We start from the raw sequence: 22992 nt of genomic DNA on the forward strand, positions 1-22992 counted from the left end.
GTGGTCTTTGCTTCCTCCAGCACGCTGACGTTTGTCCGCTTGTCTTCCCAGGAGATTTGCAGGATTTTCCGGAGGCAGCGCTGATGGAATCGTTCCAGGAGCTGCATGTGACGTCTGTAGACAGTCCACGTCTCACAGGCATATAGCAGGGTTGGGAGGACAATAGCTTTATAGACAAGCACCTTAGTATCCCTACGGATGTCCCGGTCCTCAAACACTCTCTGCTTCATTCGGGAAAATGCTGCACTTGCAGAGCTCAGGCGGTGTTGTATTTCGGCGTCGATGTTGACTTTGGTGGAGAGGTGGCTGCCAAGGTAGCGGAAATGGTCGACATTTTCTAATGTTACACCATTAAGCTGTATCTCTGGCATTGGAGAGGGGGCGGCTGGTGACTGCTGGAACAGCACTTTGGTTTTCTCGATGTTCAGTGACAGGCCAAGCTTTGTGTATGCTTCTGCAAAGGTGTTGAGAGTGGCTTGTAGATCTTCCTCTGTATGCGCACAGACGACATTGTCATCAGCATACTGGAGCTCTATAACAGATGTTGTTGTGACCTTGGTTTTGGCTTTCAGTCTGCTGAGATTGAACAGCTTGCCATCTGTCCGATAGATGATTTCCACTCCGGTGGGAAGCTTCCCATCAACAAGGTGTAGTATCATGGCGATGAAGATGGAGAATAAAGTTGGGGCAATAACACATCCCTGTTTGACACCCGATTCCACCTTAAATGGGTCACTTTGGGAGCCATTGCTGTCCAAGACTGTTGCCATCATGTCATCGTGGAGGAGCCGCAGGATGTTCACAAATTTGCTTGGGCACCCGATTTTTTGGAGGATGGTCCAGAGAGCGCTGCGATTCACTGTGTCGAATGCCTTTGCAAGGTCGATGAATGCCATGTACAGAGGTTGGTTTTGTTCCCTGCATTTTTCTTGGAGCTGTCGTGCAGTGAAGATCATGTCCACAGTTCCTCTGGAGGGGCGGAAGCCGTTCTGGGATTCTGGGAGGGTGTCTTCTGAGAGGGGCAGAAGGCGGTTTGCAAGGATTCTTGCGAGGATTTTTCCAGCAGAGGTTAGAAGGGAGATACCTCGATAGTTTCCGCAGTCTGTTCTTTCCCCTTTTTTGAAGAGGGTGATGATGGTGGCGTCCTTGAAGTCTGCTGGGATTTTCTCGGTCACCCACACTTTTACTATGAGCTGGTGGAGTTGGTGTGTCAGCGCAGGACCTCCCTCTTTAAAGATTTCAGCAGGGATCCCATCCGGTCCGCTGGCTTTGTTGTTCTTTTGTTGGCTGATGGCATTGCTGACTTCTTCCAAACTAGGCAATGCTGCAAGCTCATCCCTGGTTTGTTGTTGCGGGATTTGTGAGAGGACCTCTTCGGCCACACTGGAGCTGCGGTTTAGGAGGCTTTGGTAGTGTTCTTTCCAACGTAGTGCAATTGACTTTTGGTCCTTCAGGAGTTTGGTTCCGTCTGATGAGCGTAGAGGCTGTATGCCATGGTTTCTTGGCCCATAGATGACCTTTGTGGCTTTGAAAAATCCTTGAGCATTATGGGTATCTGCCAGGTGTTGGATTTCTTCAGCCTTCTTTGTCCACCAGATGTTCTTGAGTTCTCTTGTCCTTCTTTGGACCTCAGCTTTTGCACTGGCGTAGATCTTTTTCTTAGCAGCACAGTTGATGTCTCTCTGCCATGTTTGGAAGGCTTTCCTTTTCTTGTCGATTAGCTGTTGGATCTCGATGTCATTTTCGTCAAACCAGTCTTGATGTTTCTTGGCTTGGTATCCAATAGTTTCTTCGCAGGCTTGGATGATGGAGGTCTTCAGTTTGTTCCAATGTTCCTCAACATTTTCGGGGTGTACTGTGGGTAGATGGTCCTTGAGTGCTGTTTGGAGATGGGCTCGCCTGGAGGGCTCCTGAAGGGCTTGGGTGTTCATTTTGCGCCTTGTCTTTCTTCCTTGGAGTCTGCGCTTGGGGGCGATCTTGATAGCCATCGTGGATCGGATTAGCCTGTGGTCGGTCCAGCAGTCGTCAGCACCTGTCATGGCTCTTGTGAGGAGTACGTCACGGCGGTCTCTGGCACGTGTGATTACATAGTCTAAGAGGTGCCAATGCTTTGACCGGGGGTGCTTCCATGATGTCTTGAACTTGTTTTTCTGGCGGAAGAGCGTGTTGGTGATGACGAGGTTGTGCTCCGCACATTTGGTGAGAAGCAGGATGCCATTCGAGTTGCTGTTTCCAACCCCGTCTTTTCCTATGGTGCCTGGCCACAGGTCGAAGTCTCGCCCGACTCTTGCATTGAAGTCCCCCAGGAGGATGATTTTGTCCTCCTTAGGAACCCCCGATAGGACGGTATCCAGCTGACAGTAGAATTTCTCCTTGATGTCTTCATCAGCGTCTAGTGTTGGTGCATAGGCACTTATGATGGTTGCCCGTTGGTTTTTGGCAAGATCAATTCGGAGGGTGGAGAGTCGTTCGTTGATGCCAGTGGGTGCTTCGGACAGATGTTTCATCAGATCATTTCTTATAGCGAAGCCAACTCCGTGCATTCTTTGGTCTTCTTCGGGCAGTCCCTTCCAGAAGAAGGTGTAGCCTCCTTTTTCTTCCTTCAGCTGTCCCTCTCCTGCTCTCCGGGTCTCCTGAAGGGCTGCTATGTCGATGTTGAAGCGTCCCAGCTCCCTTGCAATGATGGCAGTTCTGCGTTCGGGGCGTTCACTGTCACTGTTGTCCATCAGAGTCCGTACGTTCCACGTACCGAAGTTCATTTTCCTTTTTTGGCCGCAGGGTGGTGACCCCACTGGACGCGGCAGTCCAGTCAGGGATAAGTGAGGCAGACTATGTTTAGGGCACCTTTTCTAGCCCCCTCCCCGTGTGGGGTGAGCAGAGTGGGTCCTAAAAAGGGCTGCTCAGTCGCGGATACAGCTGCCGAACTACTCAACTGCCTCGGACCTTGAGGTAGAACGACTGAGTCCGTACCCACCGCCCATGTGCCAGTCTGTGACTAGGGGCTTCCAGATTTCACAGTCCTGCCCCCGTCGCCACTCGCTGATCGCCATGGGACCTTGGTTGCTTGGTTTTTATTTTCTTTGGAAGACGCCTGTGCGTGGGTCTCTTTAATGTGTGGAGGTCAGTGCACAACTGAACAACACACAGTCTTCACAGATGAGGTTCCACTGGTGATGTAGTTTAACACAATGACCGTGGCTTCTCAGTCTGTTGCAGCCTTCTTCCGCCTTCGCAGCCGTTGTAACATGTACCATGTTATCCTCCGCCTGCTCCGCCGTTGTGTATTCCAACAGGAATACACACAGAGACCCCCTTGGCTACAGTGAGAGGGAGTCCTCACTTCCCAGAGGTGGTGAAGACAGTTTGACACCACTGGGCAGGCAACCTAAATGTGCTGCCTTCTTTGTCATGGCAGCACCTTCAATTTTCCCATTGCTCACTCTGATGTTGGGGAGGGGAGAGAGAACATCTCCATACCCTTACCACTCCCACCTTCCAGTTCCCCACATTACTCTAGCAGACATCAGAGGAAGTGATGTGGAAGAGTTAGGTGCTGTGTCATGGCAAGGCAATGCCACAACATTTGGGGCCAGGAGAGACAAGGTACTTTAGGATGGCAGTCAGGACACTTGTAGCCAAGTGACTTGTCCAAAATACACCGTGAAGAAACCAATCAAGTCTAGAATGGTGATTTTTTTTCTTTTTCTTTGATTGGGCTCTAGTTTAATCTGTCTGCCCCTGCAACAAGTTGTTTTGCCCAGTATATTTTCATCCTTAGGACCACTAACAAATATTTTCATGCAAACATTCTGTGTTTTTTCTCATAACAACTTGGGATAGGAAGACCCCAAATAAGAAAAATAATTGAAAATAATCATTTATAATTTCATCTAGTAAAACTGTGAAAAAACTAACTATGTGAGCATTTACTTCTTTAATTTTACTTTGGTGCCTTGAAAACTCCCACTGCTATTTTCCTTCTATAATTACCATCATTTTGTTCCTGACTTCTGCTTCCTGGCCATACCTCATATGTATGGGTGTATGGTACATGTAGGGATGGGAATAATATTTACTGTTAAACAGCCTTTACACAGAGGTGAGAATTTTGCTTGACTTTTGGACACATTGCTGAGCATTTTAGGAAATTGTTTGGAACAAAAATATATGAGTGGAGGATTGTACAAAATCATGGATTTTGTGTAAATAAATGTTTTTCTTTCAGCCTCCTCACCTTCATTTCCAGAAACACATTTTTGGTGTGACATTAGTATGTTTTGTATAAGCAAAAATCTTTGGTTCATTAAAAAAAGTGAAAAGCATACTTTCCACACTAAAACCATGTTTGAAAAAAACAAACCTTTTTTTCAGAAACACACCTGTTTTGCACAGGCACCACAAACACCAACAAAACTAAACCATGTCATTCTGAAAAGGAAAGGGTTGCATAATAATTTGGCTATTTTGCTTCAAACCCATAATTTTCAAACAAGAAAACACACATATATTTCTGCAGAGATTCATGTTTTTAAAACTTTTTGAGATAGCAAATTCAGGGCAAAAACTGAACATAAATATTTGTCCACCTACAGTGATGGAATAGAAATGCATATTGGGGTATATTAGTCATTCATCAGCGCATGTGTCTTTCAGATGACTGCCATCTCTACCATGAAGAAGAAGACAGTGGGGCTGATGAGGCCAATGATGTCCTAGATAGTGCAGAAGCTGAGCGCTATGCTAGAGTAAGCATGCTGACCAAAGGCTTTATATATATATATATATTAATGATGCGTCTATACAGTTAGCCCTCCACATTTGCAGTAGTCAAGCTAGCTAAGGACAAGTTCACGAATAATCCAAAACATGAAAGTAAAAGCCACAAAAGCGGAGGGCCAATTGATAAGTTGATAAATGCAATACATATTATTGAATCATTCTGGGTTACAATATCACACTTTTTCTCTATAGTACCTCATCACACTAGAGAAGAAATCCACTTAAAATCCGGTTTCTGCCTCCTGCAGAATTCTGGAGTTTATAGTTTAGGGAGGAGCCTTTAATAGCCTCACTAAACTATAAACCCTAGAATTCTGCAGGAGGCAGAAACCAGATTCTAAGTGGATTTTTTGTCTAGTGTGATGAAGTCTGCAAAGTGATATTCTATTGTATGTTAATTTTGGATATAAATCTTGTTTTTTCTTTGTGGCCTCTGTAAATGCCCACATGTGGAGTGTCTGCACTTGCGCAGGCTCCAACGGAAAACTTCCCAAGTTCAAACTCCAAGTTTTGGCGGTAACCCTGCCCAGCCACCCTAGCGGGCATAAAAGGCACACGTTCCGCAGTTCCTGCTTTTCCACCGCAAAGCTCATTTTGGAAACTTCTCTTTGTGATGTCTACTACTCGATGTAAACACTGTTCAGTGTTGGAAGAAATTACCTGACTCCAAGTGCTTGCTTTGCCTTGGTGAAGCACACAACACTTTGACCTGCCATCAATCTAGAAAGAACAGGGCTGCCCGTCTTAAGGTACTTCTTTACAAGCAAACCCTAGCTCCCCCGGTGCAGCCCTCGGCTTCGGTGCCTTCTACTTCAGCGCCATCGACATCTCAACCTTCCTCTTCGGCTCCTTCGAAACCGTTGGCGACAGGTTGTTCCCCTTCCTCCTCGGCCAGACCTCCTGTCGAGGGACAACGGTGTCCTGTTCCATCTGGACGTTCCGTCCCCCCATCTCACCTTTTAGCCACTCTTCACCCCGATGTCCAATTAATTCTGAAGGCAGCTCATAAGCTGGTGATTTCTAAGTGTTGTTGTCCCATTTTCAAGCTTTCCTCCAAGATCGAGGCGAACCCACCATGCCGCCCTCAATATCGATGATCCTTGACTCCCTCCTGTCGCTTTCGAGCCAGAACTTGAGTCTCACCTCCTTGAAGTCCTATCTTGCTGCAATTTCCTGGTACCTCCAGAAGCTTGGCAGCCCATCTCTATTCCAAGACCATCTTATAAGGACGTTCCTTAGGGGGTTGGAGTCCTGGAATGTCTGGTGGGTCCACCCTTCAAACCTTTGGCCACAATGGATCTTCGGCTGTTCTCCTGGATGGTCGCCTTCCTTGTGGCGATCACATCGGCTCAATGGCAGTCCGAACTTGCTGCAGTTCGGGTCAATGAGCTGACCGTGCAGTTCATGCTGACCGTGCGGTTCTACAGACTGACATCACCTTTCTGAAGGTGGTCTCACCTTTCCATAATAATGAAGAGATCATCCTTCCATCTTTCTTTCGAAATCCCTCATCGCTGGCAGAGAAGAAACTTCATCTTCTCGATGTTTGTTGAGCTCTTCTTTTTTATAGGGACAGGACTTGTCCATCCCATAAAACCAAATCATAATATATGAACAATAACATATAAATATGAATTAAAATCATTAAGACCATTAAACAGAAGACATAATTGACATAAGCTAAGAAAGAGGCCAGCAAGTGAGATAACAGGGGTAGCACTAATTAATATAGGCAATTATTGTTTGTACCTTATTGCTTGCCGCAACATGAGCAACATAAGCAAATGTTAAATTCTGAACCAGAAGTCTACTGCTCCCATTTGTTTCGGTTCTTGTTTGTGCTGGGAGCTCAAATATTATCATCATCTTGTTTGTATATTTTCAATGTAAATACATATAGACTGTTTCTTAGCTGTTATAGTGGTTCATGGATGAGAAAGACAGTATCTAACAATGCCATATTTTTTGGAACACTTTCTGAAAGCATTTGCAGCCAGTTGTAATTATAATGAAATCTGGATGCTTTTTTTTTTTTTTTTGCATTCTCTGTGCTTTCTAAGATGCGCAGGACAAAGCGTCTGCTGTCTGTCCATCCCTTTGATTTTGAACTGGACTCAGAATATTCTGCTCAATCACGCCGTCAATCTATGCAGCTCTCTCCAGGCTCTGGGAACGAAGGCCTTGAGGTACTGGTGGTGGTGCTTTCTTCTGCATCTTTATTTAAACCTTCATGCATCTTCTATTTCCTTTCCTTTTTCTTTTCAGAGCTTGGCATTTGCTATATTACTTAGTTGCACAAGAATGGGTTGTTGTGAGTTTTCCAGTCTGTATGGCCATGTTCCAGAAGCATTCTCTCTTGACATTTCACCTGCATCTATGGCAGGCATCCCCAGAGGTTGTGAAGTCTCTGAGGATTCTACCATAGATGCAGGCAAAATGTCAGGAGAGAATGCTTCTGGAACATGGCCATACAGCCTGAAAAACTCACAACAGCCCAGTGATTCCAGCCATGAAAGCCTTGAACAATACATTGCACAAGAATGTATGTCCCTCCATGAATATATTAACGAAAGCTAAGAAGAGGTCAGCAAGTGAGAGAACGGGGGTATCACTAATTAATATAGACAATTATTGTTTGTACCTTATTGCTTGCTGCCTTTTTCTCAATTTATTCTATTTGACTTGTGGATAACACTGCACCAGTTATACATCCACATTTCACTGTAAACAGTGAAAAGAACCTTCAAATGTGTTAAATCTTCAGAGGTCAATCTAAATCAAAATTGTGTGCAGAGACTGATGAATCTGGAAGTTTCAGTATTTCTTACTATGTGGAATTATTGCAGTTTGACCCCAGTTTAAGTTATATGGATCAGTGCTATGGAATACTGGGAATTGTAATCTTACAAGTGCTGGTTCCTCTCCAAACTAGAAATCCAGCCCCTTCTACACTGCCATATAATCCAGGTTATCAAATCAGATAATCCACACTATCTACTTTTAACTGGATTATATAAGTCTACACTGCAATATAATCCCATTCAAAGCAAAGAATCTGGATTTCAGTAAGGCCTTCGACAAGGTCCCCCATGACCTTCTGGCAAGGAAACTAGTCCAATGTGGGCTAGGCAAAACTACGGTGAGGTGGATCTGTAATTGGTTAAATGGACGAACCCAGAGGGTGCTCACTAATGCTTCCTCTTCATCTTGGAAAGAAGTGATGAGCGGAGTGCCGCAGGGTTCCGTCCTGGGCCTGGTCCTGTTCAACATCTTTATTAATGACTTAGATGAAGGGTTAGAAGGCAGGATCATCAAGTTTGCAGACGACACCAAATTGGGAGGGAGAGCCAATACTCCAGAGGACAGGAGCAGGATTCAAAACGATCTTGACAGATTAGAGAGATGGGCCAAAACTAACAAAATGAAGTTCAACAGTGACAAATGCAAGATACTCCACTTTGGCAGGAAAAACGAAATGCAAAGATACAGAATGGGGGACAATGCCTGGCTCGAGAGCAGTACGTGTGAAAAAGATCTTGGAGTCCTCGTGGACAACAAGTTAAACATGAGCCAACAATGTGATGTGGTGGCAAAAAAAGCCAATGGGATTTTGGCCTGCATCAATAGGAGAATAGTGTCTAGATCTAGGGAAGTAATGCTACCCCTCTATTCTGTTTTGGTTAGACCACATCTGGAATATTGTGTCCAGTTCTGGGCACCACAATTCAAGAGAGATATTGACAAGCTGGAATGTGTCCAGAGGAGAGCGACTAAAATGATAAAAGGTCTGGAGAACAAGCCCTATGAGGAGCGGATTAAGGAGCTGGGCATGTTTAGCCTGAAGAAGAGAAGGCTGAGAGGGGATATGATAGCCATGTATAAATATGTGAGAGGAAGCCACAGGGAGGAGGGAGCAAGCTTGTTTTCTGCTTCCCTGGAGACTAGGACGCGGAACAATGGCTTCAAACTACAAGAGAGGAGATTCCATCTGAACATTAGGAAGAACTTCCTGACTGTGAGAGCCATTCAGCAGTGGAACTCTCTGCCCCGGAGTGTGGTGGAGGCTCCTTCTTTGGAAGCTTTTAAACGGAGGCTTGATGGCCATCTGTCAGGGGTGATTTGAATGCAATATTTGTGCTTCTTGGCAGGGGGTTGGACTGGAGGGCCCATGAGGTCTCTTCCAACTCTTTGATTCTATGATTCTATGATTCTATATAACAGTGTAGAAGGGGACTCCCAGGATTCTGTTGCACTGAGCTATGGCAGTTAAAGTGTGGTCAAACTTTATTCATTCTACAGGGCAGATTAATCCTTCGTTTCTCATTTTTCCTTTCTTGAATTGATTTCTTCCTTTTTTGCATCAGTTTGCATTTTTTTAAAAAAAATGAAAGAAAATGTCTACAAGTTGAAATTTTCATACACAGTTTGGCCTAATATATCCATTTCAAAGTTTTTTTCTATAACGCAAAGCATTTTTGTATGTTATTTTCATTAATATGAGTATTTTATTTGGATGTTTTTTTAAAAGCACATACTGTACACAATTTTGATGGGAGAAAATATTGGTGGAGACTAGATATATCTAACCTTTTGTATTTCTATTTACATATTTGTTGAGGAAGCTCAAATTTGTAAACCAACCTGTTCCCTATCTCATTGCTAATGTCAACAAATAATGGGTGTAATGCCAGTGCCCTCCTGCAAAATTTAACAATCATGACATAAGAAGCTCAATGTCTATCAAGTGTGTTTATATTATTCAATGTGTATTTAACATGGTTGCAATCATGCAGTGTGAAAAAACATGATGTTCCACTATTTATTTACTTTTCCACAAATGTTTCAAATAAAATTCACTCTAGAAAAAATTATTCATGAGTCTTGAAAGCTATTGGTACTTTTGTATTGTCGAAGGCTGGCATCACTGGGATGCTGTGTGGTTTTCTGGCTGTATGGCCTTGTTCTAGCAGCATTTTCTCCTGACGTTTCACCTGCATCTGTGGCCAACATCTTGGTACTTTTGTACATTCATTAAAAAGTCTGTGGATATTTTTATGAAGAGTTAATGGACCATTTTCTTACCAATGCTGACATATTGTCTCTCTTCTTAGACTTTTGAAGAATTTCCAGGTGCTGAGGAAGAGGCAACACGGAAGGAGTCAATGGTTGCTGAAGCCGACTTAGCTGCTATGTTCCACCACATCTTGCAGGAACAGGGGCAGAAGACATCTGAACCTGAGCAGGAATTCACCACAGAGGTCCGATTTACAGTGAACTCCCATGCTAAAAATCTGGAAAGGACCTCCAAGGCTGGTAGGTTACCCTGGCCTGACTACAGTTCATATTTAGCAAAACACTTGAAGAAATATAATATAATAACAACTTTATTTTTGTACCCTGCCTCCATCTCCCCAAAGGGACTTGGGTCAGCTTACAGGGGGGCAAGCCCGAAAAATACAGATTTAAACAAATACAATAAAATAAGATCAACAGCAACACATCAAAAAAAATGTATCGCAATCACAAACAAACATTATAAAACAATATCATGGCTGAACAATTAGATGCGGAATTTGGAGGACTCAGGGTATATGCAGTGGTTCCTAAATAGAGCTGAGGGAAACTGCAAAATTCAGTTCAAAATTCAATAAGGTCCAGCTGGGTGGGTAATGTCCTTAGCCATTTAAAGTGTCAGGATTACAGGAAGGTGGGCCAAACTAAAGTGCAGGAGCTTTGGTGAGATCGAACCTGCACAACAGAACACTTTCATCTGTATTTGCTCAGAATAATTTATTTTAATTTTATATTTTATCTTAAATGTTAGATTTTAATTTTTATGTTACATTTTATTTTATTTTATGCCACATTTCTCCCAGAGTGGGACCTCAGGTGGCTTCCAAAAACAGTGCATTAAAACATGTAACACACAATGTCAAAACAATTAAAATTACAATGATACCTTGAGTTAAGAGTTTAATTCGTTCTGTGACCAAGCTCTTAATTCAAATCACTCTTATCTCAATGTGAATTTCCCATTGAAATGCTATTAATCCATTCTGCCCCCAACTCCCCCTTTCAATTTTAGTTACATATTTTAAAATAAGGAAATGTACTCTATAAATAACAAATAATGTAGAAGGGATAGGACTAAGATTAGGCTGGCACTCATACATATGGTATGAAAAGGTAAAAAGAGGGAAAAAAATTGGGAACCATTTTATCCAATCCTCTTCGATCAGAGTATGTTTACCTCTCCGAACGTATTCTCCCCTACAAACCATCAAGATTACTAAGATCATCTGGAGAGGCCCTGCTCTCGGTCCCACCGGCCTTGCAAGCGCGCCTGGTGGGGACGAGGGACAGGGCCTTCTCGGTGGTGGCCCCGCGACTCTGGAACTCTCTCCCTCTGGAGGCCAGAACCGCCCCATCCATCCTAACATTTAGGAAACGGGTATAAGACGTGGCTGTGGAGTCAGGCCTTCGAGGAATGAGAGAACACCATAGGACCCTGGATGGAAGTTGATGTAGATCCATCTTAATAGGACGACTGACCACAGTAGTTTTAGACATAGTGTTATTTTAAAGTTTTTGTAATTGTGATATATGATATTTTAATGAATGTATATGTTTTTATGGCTGTAAACCGGGCTGAGTCCCTCAACGAGGTTGAGAAGCTCGGTATACAAAACTGTGAAATAAATCAATCAATAAATAAATAAGGGAAAGATATAAAGATAGTTTCCACAAGAAGACATCAATATGGTTATCCCCTCTTGAAGCCTCTCAAAGGAGAATAACAGGTTGGAATGACTGGCCAAAATATAAAGACATACTAAAAAAAGAAAGGGGAGAATTTAAGATAAAAACCCAACAGGAATTAAAAGATATAAATAGTAGGATCTCTTGGTAGCAGTACGGGCAGATTAAAGAACATTTCAAAAAAGACAAAGAAAAAGGATTTGAAGACGGGGAAAAAATTAGGACAAAATAATGCAAACGGAGAATAAACTGATTTCCAAAATATATAAAAAAACTTCTAAAAGAAGCAGGAACCAATGAAGAGGGAAAAGCTTTTATGAAAAAATGGAAAAATTATTTAGGAAAAGAGATTAAAAAAGAGGAATGGGAAGAGATATGGAATAAGAAACTAAAATACTCAAAAGCAATGGAATTGAAAGAAAACTGGATCAAAATGGCCCACATATGGTACATAGACTAGGAAAATTCTACAAAAATACAAATATAAAATGCTGTAAATGTGGAGAACAGGAAGGGGCATACTACCATCTTTGGTGGACATGCACGAAAGCAATAACCTATTGGAAGAAGATCCAGAAAACACTACAAGAAATATTGGAGATAGACATCCCTCGAAAGCCAGAAACCTTCCTATTGGGAATACACAATATGAAAATTGACAAAAATAAAGATAAAATATTATTCCTATTAACAACAGCAGCCAGAATAATCTATGCAAAGTATTGGAAAAAAGAAGAACCCCCAGAAGAAGAGGAATGGCTGACAAAAATTTTAGATATAAGAAACATGGATAAATTGATCTATATATTATCAAAAAAAGGGCACTCCAAAGGCAGAAATAGATTGGAAACAAGTTACAACATACTTAGTAAAAGAAAAGAATTTGAAAAGAATTATATAAAGGAAAAGATGGAAAACACGAAAAAAAAGGAGAGCAAGACACAAAAGAATGGGAATGGCCAAAAAATAAGGAAAAAGGAAGAGGAAAGGACCTCGCTGAAGATACCAGGAAGTCAAAAATGTCATTTACGCCAACCACATATCACCTCCTCACTGTCCAATTTCCAATTTCTATTTCTACACCTTTCACACAATACAAATCCAGCAACCACAGTCGTTAGGTGGTTTCTGATATCCAGACGTTTTTCACACTCAAACATACTGATCTTTATCTTTACTTCTTTCTATACTCTTTATACCCCCTCTTTTATCCCACTTTCTGTACAGTTACTATATTTTAGTAATATAAAAGTCTTCTTTCTTTATGCTTTTATTGAAAACTAATAAAGATTTATTTAAAAAAACAAATAATGTATAAATAATAATAATATATAAATGCACAGGGCGGAGCACAGCATATACACGGCAAACATTCAGTGCTGGGACAGAGATTCACATACAATACATGAACATTAAAAAAAATCAAAATATTAAAATACACCATTTAAAACCGTCCTAGTCATCCGCATCAAATCATTGGCCTGGTCATCTTTCCTATTGCTGCTTCATTGCCCTGTCCCGAAAGCTTAGTCCCACAGCCAAGTTTTTATCATCCTTCTAAAGGACAGGAGAGAGGGGGCCGACCTGATCTCACCAGGAAGGGAGTTCCATAGCCAGGGAGCAATCACTGAGAAGGCCCTGTCTCTTGTCTCCACCAATCGTGTCTGTGACAATGGAGGGACGGAAAGCAGGGCCTCCGTGGAGGATCTTAATCTCCGCGATGGTTCATAGGGCGAGATGCATTCGGATAGGTAATTTGGGCCGGGGCCATTTCACATGGAACAATAAAAAGAAAGATCACCTTTAAAATCTGTCAGGGATACTTTGTGATTTTCCTGCATGGCAAGAGATTGGATTAGGTGGCCCATGTGATCTCTTCCAACTCTATTATTCTGTGATTCTATTATTTTATGAAAATGGCTGAAGCACAAAGTTGTGGCAAGGAAGCACAAAGTAAAGAGGCAGAAGCATACTTTTCTTCATACTGTACTCATTCCAGCCTCCCTCCCTCTCTTGCTCCCTCTCCCTCTCTCTGTTCATGAAATCAAACATACCAGGATTTATTTATTTATTGTCATGTCAGGAGCAACCTGAGAAACTGCAAGTTGCTTCTGGTGTGAGAGAATTGGCCATCTGCAAGGACTTTGATGATTTTTGATGTTTTATCATCCTTTTGGAAGGCTTCTCTCATGTCCCCGCATGAGGAGTTGGAGCTGATAGAGGGAGCTCATCCGCCTCTCCCCAGATTCGAACCTGCGACCTGTTGGTCTTCAGTCCTGCTGGCACAGGGGTTTAACCCACTGCGCCACTGGGGGCTCCTATACCAGGAATAAAAACCACAAAAAAGTGGGCAAGAGCATGCTCCCTTGAAGCCATAAAGCTCTGTACTCTTGTACTAGCAGTCCCTTTGGTGCTAGCTCAACACAAAATGCTGTTCTTATGTCAAAGTGAAATGGGCCAAGTGATGGCTCTTAACTGAAAATGCTCTTAGGTTAAGATGCTCATAAATCTGTCAGGAGTGCTTTGAATGCAATTTTCCTGCTTCTTGGCAGGGGGCTGGACTGGATGGCCCGCAAGGTCTCTTCCAACTCAATGATTCTATGATTCTATGAAATCGAAGTTGCTCCATATATCATAATACTTGAATTTTAAAATAAATTAAAACATATAAAAGTTAAAAGATACATACACCATGCCTAACAAAAAGCTACCCTTGCTTATACATTAAGAGCTTGCTTAGATAAAAATGACTTCACCTGCCGGCAAAAGGAAATTAGGGAGAGGGCTAGCTAGCCTTTTGAAAAGGGGGATTCATAGAGCGAGAGCAGCCACTGAGATGGCTCTTTCCCTTGTGTCCTCACTGAGAGAGACTGTGATGGTGGCAGTCCCAAGAGAAATCCTTCTCCTGTATATCTGAGTGTTCTGGCCGGTTGGTATAGGACAATAATGGTCTTTCAAATTGTCTGGACAAGAAAAGACTTGCAGAGTTTGAGATTATTCCACCAAATAAATCACTCGTACTTCTGCAGATTGTGAAAAAGACAAGGTGTCCTCGGGAAACCAGGACAGACAATATGGATCATTCCTGCTGAATTAGCTACATTATTGATCTCATAGTACAAAAACGGGCTCTGCCACACTAGACTAGGTGAACACTAGTAACATTGACTTTTTAAGATATCACATTATATGCTTAATGAATTGTTGGAGGCTTTCATGGCCGGGATCACTGGGTTGTTGTAGGTTTTTCCGGGCTATATGGCCATGTTCTGGAGGCAATTTTTCTCCTGACGTTTTGCCTGCATCTATGGCAAGCATGCTCACTACCTCTGAGGATGCTTGCCATAGATGCAGGCGAAACGTCAGGAGAAAAATTGCCTCCAGAACATGGCCATATAGCCCGGAAAAACCTACAACAACCCATTATATGCTTAGTTTGACTTTCAATAAATCAGTTTGACTTTCAGTAAACCAGTTTCCAACCTGTGGTCCGTGGACCATCTGTGGTCTGCAAGAGCTAAAATATCGTCCGTGGTCTCACTGTTACTGCACCATTGCAACAAGAGCGACTGGTCACACGCAACCCTCTTACTGTGCCAAGTGCCAATATGTTTTCTTGTGGGCAAGCAGATGGCAACTATTGGATGGCATATGTTCTGTATCAGAAAGCTGATGTGGTGTATCCAATGCAATTTTCTGAATCGGCACCCCAAACAACAAAACTGAATCTAAAGTTGAATAAAAACCAATTCATAACCCTTTTGGTATGAATGTTGGTGAGTGGTTTCTGGTCAAAGTGGTCCCTGGTCAAAAAACAAATTGGAAACCACTGCAGTAAATAAAATGTTGATATATGTTTCTGTGATATTCAATTTGGAAAGAAAAAAACAGCCCCCTTTCCTTGATTGGCCATATCTGAAAACCCCCAACATTTGTTTCTTTTTTCTTTAACATTCCTTAGATTTGTTCAAACTGCATTAGCTTTTCTCATCCCCTTGCTGTCATATTTGGAAACCTGCTTGTACCGTATCATTTCTTGGCATCTAAATCCTTTTTTCCAGTATTTTACATTAAAATTTTAATAACAAAAAGCACACAAAAAAGCAACAAATATTTATAAATACATGAACATAGATATATTTTAAACAATAACTGCCCAACAAACATACATCTCTACCAACAACTCAAACTGTCTTGTTGAAGGCTTTCATGGCCAGAATCATTGGGTTGCCGTGAATTTTCCAGGCTGTATGGCCATATTCCAGAAGCACTCTCAAAATTGTCATGTGGACAATTTCAACAGAAAGGAGGAAACCATGAAAATGAACAAAATCTGTCTGTCAGTATTAAAAACCTCTAAAATCAGGACAGTAAATAAAGAGCAACACTCTTGGGTTGTTGTGAGTTATCCGGGCTGTATGGCATGTTCCAGAAGCATTCTGTCCTGACTGGGGAATTCCTGACATGAAGCAATCAGGGCCAGCTAACATCTTCCCACACAGGATTCCCCCCCCCCCCCAGGCAGGAATCAGCCATTCTTTGAAGCGGCAAGGCCATTCAATGCTAATCAAGGTGGCCATTAGCAACATTCACACCTGCCTCAAGCAGACAAGAGTTCTTTCTCCCATGCTGGACATTCCACAGATATATAAACCCCACTAGTATAGTTCCAACAGACCTCACAACCTCTGAGGATGCCTGCCATAGATGTGGGCGAAACGTTAGGAGAGAATGCTTCTGGAACATGGCCATATAACCTGGAAAAACTCAAAGCAACTCTAAAACTATCAATATGTACATAAACACATTTAAAAGTGTTTATATACATATTCTCTTATGTTTCAGCAACATTGTTAATTTGTCCATTCCTATTATTTTCCACATTTTGACTGTCCTGTTGTCTACAGTTGGTAACTCTGTCATGTTCTACTTTTGAGCATATAAAATTCTTGCTGCTGTTAACATGTCCTACAGTATTCTCTTGAGTTCCCTTTTTTATCATCCAGTAATCCTAGCAATGTAAGTTCTGGCTTGACATTGATTCTTGTTTAAGAATTTCATGAATTACCCCATGAATTTGTATCCAGATGTTTTTGACCTTTTTACAGGTCCATGACATCTATATATATAAATTTGTTAGGGGCATCCAACGAGGAAACAAAACTCAAAAAAACCCCAACGAAACTTAACCAAAATCCCCGTGCCCATAACACAACCCACAAGGTACAAACATATCTACTCAAAATGAAAAACAACACAGCAACACACTCACAAAACGGCAAAAGAACAAAACTCAAAAAAACCCCCAACAAAACTTAACCAAAATTCCCATGCCCATAACACAACCCACAAGGTACAAATATATCTACTCAAAATGAAAAACAACACAACAACACACTCACAAAATGGCAAAACAACTGAGCATGCGCATTGGCGCCCAGCTGCAAGTTCCCTGGCACGCACACATGGCCTTCTGGCCAACGTTCCCTCTGCGGAAACCATGCCCACTCCAAGCCCCGCCGCGCCGCTTCCCGCACACACACACCCCCTGCCGCACACACACACGCAACCCCACGCTCCATCACTCCCCCCGCCGCCGCATACACACACGCAACCCCACTCCCCCCGCCGCCACACACACACACGCAACCCCACGCTCCATCACTCCCCCCACCGCCGCACACACACGGAACCCCACTCCCCCTGCCGCTGCACACACACACGCAACCCCACTCCCCCCGCCACCGCACACATACACGCAACCCCACGCTCCATCACTCCCCCCGCTGCCGCACACACACACGCAACCCCACGCTCCATCACTCCCCTGCCCCAATCTTACCTCCTTTTACTTCACGCCACCTCCAAATCCCACTCCGCCCCTTCCCGCCCTGTCAAAATCTAGGAAAGACAGGAAGGAAGGAAAGAAGGAAGAAAGAGAAAGGGAGGTAAAGAAAAAGGGGGAAGGAAGGAAAGTTAGAGGAAGAAGAAAAGGAAAGAAAAGGAAAGATGGAAGGAAAGAAAAGAGAGACAGCAGAAGAGAAAGAAAAAGGGGGAAGGAAGGAAAGAGATAGAGAAAGAAGAGGAGAAGGAAAGATGGGAAGGAAGGAAGGAAGGAAGGAAGGAAGGAAGGAAGGAAGGAAGGAAGGAGGGAGGGAGGGAGGGAAAGAAGGAGAGAAAGAGGGAAGATTGGCCACAGCAACACGTGGCGGGTAAAGGTTGTTATTTCTATTATTATTATTATGGTATTGTTCCTCTGAGACCCTTTTAGGGGGAATGGGAGAGGTGTCAGGTCCCGGAGGCAATGCATTGCATTATTGTTATTGTTATGATGGTGGTGAAATAAGAGGAAATAAAAAGAGAAAGAAGGAAGCAAACAGGGAGGGAAGAAAGGCAAAGGAAGAAAGGGGGAGGGAATGAAGGAAAGAGAGAAGGATGAAACCAAGTAGTGAAAGAAGGAAAGAAAGAGGTAGAGAAGGAAGAAAGGAGAGAAAGGGGGAGGAAAAGGGGGAAGGAATAGGTAGGGACCTCTCTTTCATAATAGTCCAGATATCTACCTCAACTTTGATAAGTTTTACTATAGGCCACAGCAACGCGTGGCAGGGCACAGCTAGTATGATAATAAGACCCAGCATGAACTTCACCTTTCATCATCAGTATCTGAATCATAAGATTTGCTAAACAAGACTGATTTTAACTTTTTGGGAGTACAGTTTAAGCATTTTCTACAGATTCTGTTGTAAATGCTGCACGTTGTTGCTAAATGGATGATCAGAAACGCTAAAAGGAGCCAATTTGAGGTTGGGACCCACAGTTTTATGAAGCAGTGATATAGACAATTTGATTAGGTGCTGTGCATCATGTGTTACGACAAAGCTACTCCTCTCTTGTCCTTATTTTTACATTATTTGCCAGAGGTATAGGTTTTGGTGACCTTTTCATTGTTATCTTTTCTGCCGATATTTCTTTTCCAATGAATTCAAGATCAATTTCCCCAGAAGTTTGCAGTGTGTCATAGAGTTCAGTGTTTTGCAGGTTCTATAAATATCTAGCAAATGGGATTACTGGAAACTACATTATCCCTAATGTGTTTTCTTTCAACAAGGTAATGAAACTGCAAAGTTCAGAGCGCAAAGATTAGGTGCCTGAAATCCCTCAAATTTTGTTCATTGTGTTCTTAGTTTTTTAGCAAGATGTTAGTGATTCTGGCAGATTTAAAACAGTGACAAGATAAATATAGAAAAGCCCCAGATCTGATGATCACAGTCTTTAGCAAGCAACAGATCATCACAGGTTTGATTATACCATAGTTGCATTATATATTTATTTGAAACATTTATATTCTGCCCTTCTCACCCTGAAGGGGACTCAGGGTGGAGCACACATATATACGGCAAGCATTCCATGCCGGGACATAAAATAACAAAAGACACTAAAATAATAACAAACACTAAAATCAAATTATATCTATTTTAAAATCAATTGCTTAAAACCATCTCAAAACACCATGCTAGCTCTGGTCTACGTAGTGTGTTTCCTATTATTCATTGCACTGTCCCAAAGGCCTGGTCCCACAGCCAGGTTTTTACCATCTTTCTGAAGGACAGGAGGGAGGGGGGCTGATCTAATCTTGCCAGGAATGGAATTATATAGCTGGGGGCCACCACTGAGAAGGTCCCCTCTCTTGTCCCCACCAATCGTGCCTGTGACTTCTAGAGTCATACCTCTATGGAGATCACCCTTTCCAGTCATCTCTGTAATTTTTGCCTGGATTACTACAGTACGTCAGAACTTTAATATCTGAATCTTTCAAGATATTCAGAGTACCACTGGAGGGTTATTTATTTATTTATTTATTTACTGTATTTGTATACCGCCTTTCTCAGCCAATCGGTGACTCAAGGCGGTTTCCAACAAATCAGTACATATAAAAACATAATACAGATTAAAACATTAAACAATATAAAACACCACAAAAGCAATAAAAACAACATCATTAACGTCTCATTATTATCAAGCATTGTCCAGTTTCATTGTCAAATCGTTTGATTTCCTATATTAACTACTCTGCATTTGTAAACACTTGCTTGAACAGCCATGTTTTAACTTGCCTCCGAAACGTTAAGAGGGAGGGAGCAAATCTAATCTCCCTAGGGAGGGTGTTCCATAGCCGAGGGGTCACCACTGAGAAGGTCCCTGCCAAATGTACTTGAAACGAAGGCGGGACCGAGAGCAGGACCTCCCCAGATGATCTTAGAGTTCTTTATGGTTTGTAAGGGAAAACACGTTCGGACAGGTAAGTTGGGCCAGAACCGTTTAGGGCTTTATAGGCCAAAGCCAGCACTTTGAATTGGGCCCGGTAGCAAACTGGCAGCCAGTGGAGCAGGCACAACAAGAGGGTTGTATGCTCCCTGAGCGCCGCTCCTGTTAGCAACCTGGCTGCTGTTCGTTGGACTAGTTGAAGCTTCCAGACCGTCTTCAAAGGCAACCCCACATAGAGAGTGTTGCAGTAGTCTATACAGGATGTAAACAGAGCATGGACTACCGTGGCCAAGTCAGTCTTCCCAAGGTACGGGCGCAGCTGGCACACAAGCTTTAACTGTGCGAATGCTCCCCTGGTCTCCGCCGAGACCTGGGGTTCTAGGCTCAGCGATGAGACCAGGATCACACCCAGACACTCAGTGAATTGGCTAAAGGTATTATCAAGGGATTATAACACTGACCCAAAGCAATTGAATGAGCTGATAACGAATGGATTTAAAGCAAGTTAATTAATGTTAGTTATTTTTTATTTATTGAAATTACATCCTACCCTACACCCGAGAATTTCAAGGTAAATATAATAACATAGAGCAAGCATGGTGCAGGCACACAAGTCTAGGGATTTATAGAAAAACCACAACAACAATAATGATACTTTATTTGTACCCCACCCTATCTCCCCGGGGGACTCAGTGTTGGGGAAAAATAGCAGTATTTTTAATTTGCATTTCCCACTTTTGCAGAAGTCCTGTACTCTTAACACTAGCAAATGTGGAGTGTCAATTGTAGATATTAGGCCTGGGTAACAACGGAAAAAATTGTTTCTAAAATCGATTCGTTTTTTGGGGTTTTTTGCGTTTCGATATTTAAAAGAATTCTGAAATTTTTCTTTTAAAAAGTTCGATATTTACGAAATTTCGTAAATGTTAAAAAAATTACAAAACATTAACGAAACAAATACGAAACAATAACGAATCAATTCGTTAATGGCGGACGCGACCGCGCAATACGCTAAAAAAACCTCCAAATGGGACAGGGGGAACTTCTGAAGCTTCCCTCTCCCTCTGTTGTTGACTGTTGGTGTGATATTATAATTTTTTTTTCACTAATTAAACAAAAAACAACTATAAAACTTGCCCCAGACATGCGGAAATAATAACGAAACGACCTCAAACCGATAACGAAACGAATACATAATGAAATACGAAGCATTTACAAAACGAATTTAAAAAATTCGTTTCGTTTTTAAGTTGCTCCATAATGGTTCGTTATCGCTTAGTTATAAAAAAAATAATGAATTTTTAACGAATTACGAATTAACGAAACGAAACCGCCCAGCCCTAGTAGATATGATGACAGAGCTCTGCAATTAGATGTCACATCTGAACATTTCTCTTAAAGCTGGGGTGGGTTTTCTCATTCAGATTGGGACTGTGGCACTGGGAGAGGCGATTAAACTGCTTTCTCATTAAAAGCCACCTGCTATTCTTGAACCCACACTTTACTTATTATATTAGAATTTCTTTTTTGAGGAAACTATAGTTGGTGGTGAGAAGGAAGCAGCTTTCCTTACCCCCTTCCCTCAGTGCAGCATTCTCACAGTTATGACTTATGCCAACCCTGAAGCGAACCTTGTGAAACCTGCATTTAAAAATCATGGTTTTCCATTACTCCATTTAGATTTCCTTTTGGATTGAAAAAGGAGCAAAGTCTTATGGTGCATCTATGCTGTAAAATGAATGCAGCTTGACACCCACTTTAACTGCCACTGCTCAATGCTATGGAATCAAAGCTTTAACAGACTTTAGCCAAACAGTGTTGGTGCCTCTCCAAATTACAGTTCCCATGGCATTGAGCCATGGCAGTTAAAGTGGTGTCAAGCTATTTAATTCTACAGTGTAGACGCAGCCTTCGTAGTATGGAATCAGTTCTTTTCAATTCCACTGCTTCATGCTTTGTCATGGGTTGGTTTTTTGGGGATTTTTTTTTTTTGCTTTAAAAGCCCCTTTAAAAAATTCAAAGTGAGTTGCAACACTTCCTCAACATTGTTTCATGTCTCATATGAAGCTCAGCAGTTGGCTGAACAATATGTTTCAGTGGTTTCTCTAATTGCCAAAACATTGTATTCCATTCTGTTTCATTCCCTCACGTTGTTCTGAAATATATGTTATTAGTTTTGAAGCCTGCAAGTATTGCTGTGAATTTTGAGCAATGCTTTTTGTTCCCAAAGGTAGCCCATGGAATGAGCAGCAGCCATCCCAGTACTCTGCTGATATGGACACCTCTGATGAAGATGTCAAAGGAGCCCACAAATCCCTTGCCTATCCTCCACATCACACAAAACGCAGGAGCCGGGCCTCATCCCAGGAGAACATAAATCACTCTGGAAGTCAGGTAGACCAAAGACAAGGCATCCTGCTAACAATGTGGCACCACTCTTGTAATCTCCTAGTCCCTATGCTCTAGATCATATATTTTGTGTGCGTGATACTCTTTTTAAATATACATCATTTTGTGACACAGTAGTTCAGTCTTACTCGCAAATCAGAGGTCATACCAACCCCTTATAAGAGATAAGAGACACATACATATGTTCTTAATAACGAAATGTATTGGGAGAGAACAGATCTCATGAAAACCTTTCATTTATATTTTTAAAATAGATGGTTTATTGTTTATTTCACAATTTTATTTCACAAGTTTATTTTTCGTCACCTTCATGCAACATACCTATGCGTTGCAACAGAAACACTAACATGTCACATTTATTTATTTATTTATTTATTTACTTGCTTACTGTATTTATACCCCCCCCCCCCCACTCCAAAGGAGACTCAGAGCGGCCTTACAATAGGTAACAAACAGACGTAAGAAAATAAACATATATATTAAAAACATAAAATTAAAGAGCAATATAAACATTAAAACCTGTTAATTAAAACTATGCAATCAAAAATACACAATTTGGAAACCTCTGCTCTAGATATTTCAGCAATGAAGTGCAGGCCAGTGTTTAGTCAAAGCAATGCTCTGTGGTGCTGGCCTCTTGCAGGTTTCCATGAAAACAAGAAACAGTTCTCGCCAAGGAGCACTTATAGGGCACCAGTCCCTGTCGTGTTGAGGAAAGGAGGTTGCAGATACCACAAATTAGTTAGCCTAAAGCTCCTTCTATACAGTCATATAATCCAGTAT

General features: G+C 42.0%; 1 protein-coding gene across 2 annotated transcripts in view; it reads left to right on the forward strand.

The window, feature by feature from the left end:
• MLPH (melanophilin) overlaps positions 1–22992 on the forward strand; it is a 108266-nt gene that overhangs the window by 42699 nt on the left and 42575 nt on the right. For both annotated transcript variants that reach the window (XR_010910148.1, XM_067469969.1), the window contains exons 6-9: positions 4654–4745; positions 6840–6965; positions 9891–10092; positions 22031–22194. Coding sequence is in view for 1 of the 2 variants with exons in the window: in XM_067469969.1 (XP_067326070.1) it covers positions 4654–4745; positions 6840–6965; positions 9891–10092; positions 22031–22194 (584 nt within the window). In the remaining variant the exon portion in view is untranslated. The remainder of the gene's footprint in view (positions 1–4653; positions 4746–6839; positions 6966–9890; positions 10093–22030; positions 22195–22992) is intronic.

Source organism: Anolis sagrei, chromosome 1, assembly GCF_037176765.1.
Source record: "Anolis sagrei isolate rAnoSag1 chromosome 1, rAnoSag1.mat, whole genome shotgun sequence".
NCBI lineage: Eukaryota > Metazoa > Chordata > Lepidosauria > Squamata > Dactyloidae > Anolis > Anolis sagrei.